The 8595-nt window shown below is 65.1% G+C and overlaps 1 protein-coding gene across 1 annotated transcript; it reads right to left on the reverse strand.

The window, feature by feature from the left end:
- Positions 1-789: 789 nt before the first annotated feature.
- On the reverse strand, positions 790-7023 carry PSMD4 (proteasome 26S subunit ubiquitin receptor, non-ATPase 4). Its single transcript, XM_086628234.1, is given in 11 exon segments — positions 790-975; positions 1073-1140; positions 1482-1613; positions 1943-2051; positions 2141-2220; positions 2223-2355; positions 2681-2749; positions 3522-3611; positions 4222-4336; positions 5029-5169; positions 6955-7023. Coding segments are annotated over 11 exon segments (1131 nt in total). The 5' UTR covers positions 6981-7023; the 3' UTR covers positions 790-807.
- Positions 7024-8595: the final 1572 nt, after the last annotated feature.

The following is an 8595-nucleotide window of genomic DNA, read 5'->3' on the forward strand; positions in this document are numbered from 1 at the left end:
GCCCCGTTGGCGAAGCGCCCCGTCACTCAGGCACGCCCCCGCCTTCGTGCTCCCCCATTGGCCGGCCCGCTACCTCCTCATGACAAAGCCATTCCTCCCATTGAGCCCCCTGCCCATCACTCAACACAAAATCCCGCCCCCCCCTCGCCTCCTCAGCCCCTTGGCCGCCCCCTCCAGCCCCGTGAGCCGCCAACATCCCCTTCGCGCCCTCCCTGATTGGCTGAGGCCGCTGCTCATCACCCGCCCCACCCGCCCTCGCCGTACGCATCCCGCCGGCGGCACCGGGGCACGCTGGGAGGTGACGCAGGGGGCGGGGCTTCGGCACGCAGGCCCCGCCCCCAGACACGTGTGCGGGGGGAGCACAGGGGAGACCCGGGCCCCAGTATCCCCAGTAAGGGGGAACCCGCGACCCCCAGTGCGGGGGAACCAGTGACCCCCAGTGCGGGGGGAACCAGAGACCTCCCAGTGTGGGGAAACCAGTGACTCCCTTCAGTGTGGAGGGAACCAGTGACCCCCCAGTGCGGGGGGAACCACAGACCCCCCCCAGTGTGGGGGAACCAGCGACCCCCCAGTGCGGGGGGGAACCAGCGACCCCCCAGTGCGGGGGGGAACCACAGACCCCCCAGGAGAGGCCTGAGCTGCCCCCGGGCTCCCCCCAGGCAGGCGGCAGCACGGAGACCCCGTGAAAAGCCTTTATTGCCCATTACGGCAGAGCCCCCCTGGCCATGGCCCCCACCGGGGCGGGGGGGGGCCGACTCACCGGGGGCCGGCGGCAGCGCGCCCCGGCGCGGCACGGCCCCGGCGCCCTCATTTCTTCTCCTCCTCCTTCCTGTCCTTGCTCTCCTTGGAGGCCTGCGAGGCCAGCGAGCCCATGGCGTTGCGGATGGCCTCGTTGTTGGGGTCCACGCCGGGCAGGTTCTCCAGCACGCTCTGCAGGAACTCGGGGTCCTGCATCACGTCGTAGTCGTCTTCCTCCTGCGGGCGAGGGACAGGAGTTGGGGGTGGGCTGGGTCTTCCTCTCCGAGGGAGAGGGGACGGGATGGGACCCGCTCCCAGGGGGACAAAGCCCCACCTTGGCGGGTTCAGAGGTATCCATGGCTGTGCTGCTGTCCACTTCGGCCGCCTCCGCCTGCGCGAACTCTGCCGGAAAAGAGGGATTTACTTTGGATGAGGCTTTGAGCAACCTGGTGTAGTGGAGGGTGTCCCTGCCCATGGCAGGGGGGTTGGAACTGGATGATCTTTGAGGTCCCTTCCAACCCAAACCATTCCAGGATTCTGTGATTCTAAGATTCACGCGCCCGCGGCTCACCGCAGTGACCCACGCGCCCACCGGGAGAGACCCGGACCCATCCCGGCGACACAGTCCCACCGCGGGGCACGACGGGGCGTACGGGCTGCCGGTTGCAGCCGCAGAGGCACGGGAGCTGCCCCTCGGCGCTCCCTGCGGGAAGGGGCCGCGAGCCGGCGGCGGCGGCGCTCACCGGCTCCCTGCAGCGACATCTGCATGGCGTAGGCGATCTGCTCCTCCTCCGTCATGCTGCTGAGGTCGGGCAGCCCGGCGCGGCCGAACTCCTGCTGCGTGATGGTCATCTTCAGCAGAGCGTCGTCCGAGTCTGCGCCGGAGAACCCCACGCTCAGACACCAGCACGGGTGCCATGCACGGCACCCGGCCCCGCTGGCACGGGCACCGGAGCGGCGCCGCTCCCCGCGGCGCTCGGGACAGAAGTGGATCCACCTCCGTTTGGGAGTTTCGGCGGAAACAGAGGCGGCTCCCCGGCACCCCCGCGGTTACGCTGCCTCCCTCCGACATCCCATGGCGGACACCGCCTCGCACCCGGCAGCTCGGGGAACGTGGGCAGCGTCACAGCCACGAGCACTGGGGGCAGCACCCGCAGGCACCCCCCCCCAGGAATGTCCTGCCCGTCCCTGCCCGGCTCCGTACCATCCCCGCCAGTGGCAGCGATCCCGGCCTCCGCCGCCGAGGCGGCCGCAGCCCTCCGGGCCTCCTCCTCCTGCCGCTGCCTCTGTTCCTCCATGGAGACACGCAGAGCCTGCGGAGACAGAGCCGGGCCGGGCGCTGAGCGGGGCAGAGCTCGGAGGGACGGGAGCCGGGCACCCGCAGCCGCCCTCCACCGCTCACCAGCGCCAGCTCCGGGTCCGCGCTGGGGTCCACGCCGAACTCGAAGTCGCTGGCGCCGAGGCCCAGCATGGCACCTCCCTCCCGGCCAGGATCGGGGAGCTGATGAGGGCATCGGCCAGGCTCGGCCCCGGTGGCACCGTCACCAGGTGGGAGCCGGTGCCGTCCTTCCCGTTTAGGGTGTTGATGAAGGCCGTCAGCTTGTCCGTGTTGGCTTCCTGGGGCAAAGGGAAACTGGGGCTGGAGCGCTGCCCGGTTGCCACCCTCGGCTCCGCCAGAGGGACGGCTGCTGCTCCGCACACCCAGCGTCCTTCCGCAGGACGCGGGAGCCGAGAGCTCCGCGATTCCATCAGGACGGAAAGCGTTTAACAGCGCCCGCGGTGAAACGGGAGGTTTCACTCTCCGCAGCAGCGCTATACTGGGACAGCTGGTGGAGCTCAGAGAGCTGTTTGTGTCCTCAGGTGTCCCAGTCAGGGCTCCGGGCCGGAATGGATACAAAATTCCAGCTTGGATCTTACACCAGGCACGGGGCAGAAGTCTCACCTCTTCTCCAAAATTGATGATATCAACGTTGACCTTCTCTTTCTTCAGACGCTTTGCCAGTTTCACCAGCTGCAACGAGGAGACACCGCGGCATTAGCCTGGATTCCAGCTCTTACCCGCTCCCAGCTCATCCCAAACCAGACAGCAGCGCTTGGGATCCGGTCCTGGAGGCACGAAGCCCAAAATCAGTTGCCCGGTTTCCAGCCCTCCCAAGCAGGAAAACGTCTGAGGAATTTCAGCTCTCGAGGTGGGACGGGCACTACGGCACAGTGCCCAAGGTGCTCCTGCCAAAGCACGTAACTGTCCCCACCGCCGGGGGCAGCCAGAGCCTGGCACAGGTGGCATCTCCTGACCCTGAAAATGGTCGTTTCTGACCGTTCTTTCCAAGAGACCCAGAACATCTGATTAACTTCACTCGTGTTATACCAAGTGCCAACGGAAACAGCATCTTCCCAAGGCTGAGAGCATCGTTTCTGCTCCGGGACACGGATTTCCTCCCCCAGCTCCTCAGGCCAAACGCCTGACGTGGTTTAGGTGACGGCCACACGCCCGGAGGCGCAGGACAGGGCACAGGCTCCCTCTGGGACATGTGGATCACTGTCCTTGGCTCTGGCCTGGCTGTGCCCAGATCCCACCTTCCCTCTCCTCCCAGCTGAGAACCAAGCAGCCACCTCGCCGGGTACCACACCTCGCTGGGTACCACACCTCGCCGGGTACCACACCTCGCCGGTTACCACACCTCGCTTCCAACACAGGGCAGGGGACCCACGACAAACCAGATTTATGGCGCGAGGCAGAGCGCAGAGCGGACCCAACGCGGTTCCTTGTGACCGGCCACGACTCACGTCTTTCTCGTGTCTTCCACGGGGCTCCCGACGAAGGCGATGATCCGCATCTTGTGGTTCTTGCCTTGGCGATGCTTCAACGCCAGCTGCGAGACAGAAGTCACACCGCACCTCAGGGGCGATTCCCGGGAAATAGGGGTGGCAGCACCCACCCCCGGTACTTCTTCTGCTACGTGGGGAAGTTTAGGCTAAATGCCAGGAGACTTTTTGGCAGCAGGTTTCACCGAACTGTCTGCAGGCGGCGTGTCTCAAGGGCCTCCCCTTGGCTGGCCGGCATGACTCAGCTGGGACCAGTTTGTTGGCAGAGGGACAGTGTGGGACAGAGCAAGAGAACGGGACAAAAGGGTGGCCATGCCCTGGAGGACAATCCCGGCTGGAGGCTGCGCTCCGCAGGGGTGTGCAGCTCCGCCGGGCTTCCGTGAGGCATCTGCCAGGTTCCTCTGAAGCAAACCAGGACCAGACTGTAAAACTGAGTTTTTATACTGGATTTTATAATGAGGTTTCATCTGCATTTCGCAGGTGGGGGAAACTGAGGCAAAACCGAAACGATTTGCTCAGTGTTGTTCAAACGCAGAGGCAGGGAGAGAAGATCTTCCATATCTGAGCCACCAACAGGGCAGGTAACTCGAGAGACATGCCACGGAATTCCAGAGAAAGGCGCCGGCTCGCCCGCGAGGAACCCACCCGGCCACTTACGTGAGCGACTCTGATCCCTGTGCAGAAGGTGATTTTCCCTTTGGGTTGCACCGTGTGCAGCTTGGAGAGGATCCGGCCCGTGTCTGGAGTGAGCGTGGTCAGCACTTCACAGTTGCTGCAACACAAACACCTGCACTGGCCACCTCTTCCCTGGGAATTCCCGATTTACTGCGGGGGGGAAGGAAGAGCCCTCCCTGCACCGCGCCGGCAGCTGCCGTCTGCTCCGCGACTCGGCCAGCACTCGGCTCTGGTGGGTCGGTGCACACGGAGCACGGCTTTTAGCCTGGTGTCCTAAAAACCCCGAGTGATGTGTCTGCAGGAAGGTCTACGTGTGCCCCCGGCCCCCGCCCCCAGCAACCCTGAGCCCACTGGCCAGTTGTAACCGACTCCGGCCACGAGGGAGCTCACGGAGGCTCCCAAGTCCCACAGACTTGAGGAAAACAGCGGAACCGCTCCCGGGGGGCACCGAGTGAGCTGCAGGGACAGCTCAGCCCCCCTCTGCCACCCTTTGGGACGCGAGGCCACAAAACGGGTCTGCAGGGAGAGAGGAAAAGCTCCGTAACGAACCCTGCTGCAGCGGGAGCGAGCCCAACACGCCAGACACCATTCAGGAACTGGCTTTTCTTGTACCAGTCCTCCTGGAAGAACTGGTTTGGTTTCACACTACGGCATTGCCGCCCCACTTTGCAGCGCGCCCCCATCCCTTGTCCCTGCGCTCTCCCATGGGTCCCCCCCGGCCGCTCCTCGGTGTCACCTGCTCGCCAGGAGCAGTGGCCCCCCAGGCCAGCTCCCCCTCGCCGGGCGTACTTGGCCAAGGTGATGAGCCCCACGTTGTTCTCGGGGTTGCTGCGGGTTTTCGAGTGGCACACGATGTTGACGGCGTCCTGCTGGGCTTGCAGGCGCGTGGGTAAGAAGTCTCCATTCCTCATGTACTCGCTGTTGTCAACGCTGGAATGCAGAGAGGGGGGCGTCAGCTCGTGAGACGGGTGAGGTTGACCCCCAAAACGTGCTTGTCGGGATGGCACAACTGAGGTCACGCAGCTGGGGGCACGCAGCAGGACACGGACCTTCCTCCCGGGGCAGAGATGAGTCATCTCTGTGCTTCCAGATCAGAACCGACCTCCGGGTCACAGGACAAACGCCGGCCCGGAGCTGGAAGCTCCCGCTCCTCGCTGAAGAACATAACCTCAAACCCACCTTCTTCCACCTCCACAACAAAAACCAGCCAAGAGGCACCACTCCACAGGAAAGCACGAATCTCTGTGCTCATCCTCACCGCAGGGGCCAACAAGTTGCTTTCCCAGCACGGGCACTTTCCCAACACGGCTCTGCTCCGCCAGCACGGTGCCCTCCTTGACGTGACGCGGCGAGGAACCGGACCCCGGAGCCCCACAGCCCGGCTCTGACGTCCCCCACACCCCGGGCAGGTTTATCCCGTGCCCAACACGGGGAACAGTGCCCCGCAGCGCCTGCGGGCAGCAGCCACATCCCCACCCCGCCGTAACCGAATGCCGACCCTCCGCTCCGTCACCCATCAAACACAGCGCGGAGCGGACGGGAAAAGCCCTTTTCTCCCGCAGGCGCTCGGGAGAGCGACCCTGGGAAGGAGGATTCGTTAAATAAGAGCTTGAGAGTTTATCCCAGCCCCAAATCAAGACTTCCCTGAGGAGCATTCCCAGAATTTTCTAGTTTTAACACCAGTGGAAATGTTTCCTATGGAAAATCCCCACTTGTGACCATTCCCCTGAGCGTGCTCAGGCTGGTGCTGGGCCACCTTGCCACCGTCCCGCACCGCACACCCCAGCATGAGCCGGGAGCGCGGCAGTGGCCGGGCATCACTGCGGGCATGATGACGCGGAGTGACGTGAGTGCAGTTCACTATTCCTGAGGTGCCGGTGAATTCTGCCACTCTCCAACTGGGAGCAGCGACATGTTTTGATGCCCTTAAACGTGAGCGAGTAAAGAGCTGCCCAGAGAAACGCCGAGGAAACACGAAATGTTCGGCTGCGGGAATTTATCCCAACCGCTTCATCCCAACGGCTGCGGGAATTCATCCCAACAGCTTCATCCCAGCCGCTGCGGGAATTCATCCCAACAGCTTCATCCCAACGGCTGCGGGAATTCATCCCAACGGCTTCATCCCAACGGCTGCGGGAATTCATCCCAACGGCTTCATCCCATCGGCTGCGGGAATTCATCCCAACGGCTTCATCCCAACGGCTGCAGAAATTTGCAGAGAGCCCCGGGAACAGCAATTTGGGACAGATTTCCCCGTTTTTCATCCCAACGGCTGCGGGAATTCGCAGAGAGCCCCGGGAACGGCAGAACCGGGGCAGATTTCCCCGTTTTTCATCCCAGCGGGGTCCCGCGTGTCGCACCGGAGCCCCGTCCCGTTCGCCGGGGGCTGCCGTGCCCGAGCGGCCCCCCCGCCCGTTAACTCCCCCCGGCCCCCCCCCCCCCCCCTCAGCCCCCTCCTCACCGCGGCCTGTCCCGGTCACCCCCCACCCCCCCCCGCCTCACCCAACCTCCCCCACCTCCCCCGACCCCTCCCCACCTTAAACACCCCCCCCCGGCCCCCGCCGCCCCCCGGGATGACTCAGGGAAACCGGCGGCGGCCCCGGGCGGCCCCGGGCGCTCGGCGGGGGCTGCGGCGCGGCGGGGGGAGGGCGGCGGGGAGGGGAAGGAGGGGAAGGAGGGGAAGGGGAGGAAGGGGAGGGAGCGACCCCCGCTCACCACACCATGGTGCTCTCCAGAACCATCTTGGCCTCCTTCTCCCAGCCCGGCCCGGATCCGGCCGAACAACGCACCGCCCATTGGCTCTGCGCTATCAGCCAATCGCCGCTTCCCGTCTTGCGAGGCGATGTCTGCGCCGGCGCGGGGCACGCCGGGAGATGTAGTCCCGAGAGGGCCGCGGGGGGCACCGGGCAGCGACATCCCCCCCCCCCCCCCAAGCCCCATCCGGGGCCCGCCCCCACGGTGGGGCAGAAACGAGGAATTTCCACTGGGCCCCTTCACCCCCCAAACACGCCCCGGGCTCTTGTGCCCACCCAGACACCCCCCAAACACCCCCAGTGGGTCCTGTCCCCCCCCCCAAACACCCTCCAGACACCCCGCAAACAGCTCCTCGGGGTCCTGTCCCCCCCCTAAAACACACCCGGGGTTCCTGTGTGTCCCCCCCAGACAACCCCCAAGGTCCTGTTCCCCCTCAGACACCCCCCAAATACCCCCAGGGGTCCTGTCCCCCCCCAGACACCCCCGGGTGTCCTGTCCATCCCCTCCCGACACTCCCAAGATACCCTCTGGGGTCCTGTCCCCCCACAAACAGCCCTGGGGGTCCCATCTCCCCCCAAACACCCCCCAGGGGTCCTGTCCCCCCCTCCCAAACACCTCCCGGGCTCTTGTGCCCACCCAGACACCCCCAAACACCCCCGAGGGTCCTGTCATCCCCCCCCAGACACCCCCAGGGGTCCTGTCTGTCCCCCCCCCCCCCCCCACCCCCAACACTCCCAAGACACCCTCTGGGGTCCTGTCTGTCCTATCCCCCCCCGAACACCCCCCAGACACCCCCGGGGGTCCCATCTCCCCCCAGGGGTCCTGTTTCCCCCCCCCCACCCCGGACAGACGAGGCGGCGGGCCGAGCAGCACACGGTGTATTGCGCGGTTCCAGCAGCGGACGAGGCCACAAGCGGTACACAGCCCGAAGGACGACGGTGACGCGCGGCGCGCGGCGCTCCCCGGGGAGGGGGACGGCTCCGTCCCTCCCCAGCGACGCTTCGGGTGGTCCCGGCGGCGAGGACGGCGACACCAACGCCGAGCAGGGCAGGAGAGGTCCATCCACGCTGCGTCCCATCACCACCACGGCGGTGGCACTGGATGTTCCCCGCTGCCTCCCCAGTGCGGCCGGGAGAAGCGACGTCCCGTCGCCGCGCCGGAGCGAAGGACACGAAAACCCGGCGCTTCGAAACACGCACAGACACGAAACGAAGCGGTTCTGAACACCCAGCACAGAGCAGAGGCCGACAGAGAAACGCCACCCTCCCACCTCGCTGAATAACTATCCCGGGGAAAAAAACGAAACAACACTTAAATACAACTTCATAAATATTAAATCATGGAAAAAAAATAAAATTGAGACTTGGTTTTCTTCCCTCTTGCTAAAAAAAAACACCAAAACAAATAGGGGTTAGGAGGGAAGATCAGAAACGAGCGTCTAATATAGACAGTTACTTCAGCGATAAAGCGGGACCTGCTGGATCGAGCCGGAGGAACGGGGAGGGAGACGGGAAAATCCAGCAGAATCGGGGCGGTGGGGCCGGAGCGGCGCTCCCGGGGCCCGTCGCGCCGTTCGGCGGCGGCGAAAGGTTTGAGAGCCCT

The sequence above is a fragment of the Tauraco erythrolophus genome, chromosome 30, assembly GCF_009769465.1.
Source record: "Tauraco erythrolophus isolate bTauEry1 chromosome 30, bTauEry1.pri, whole genome shotgun sequence".
NCBI classification, from domain to species: domain Eukaryota; kingdom Metazoa; phylum Chordata; class Aves; order Musophagiformes; family Musophagidae; genus Tauraco; species Tauraco erythrolophus.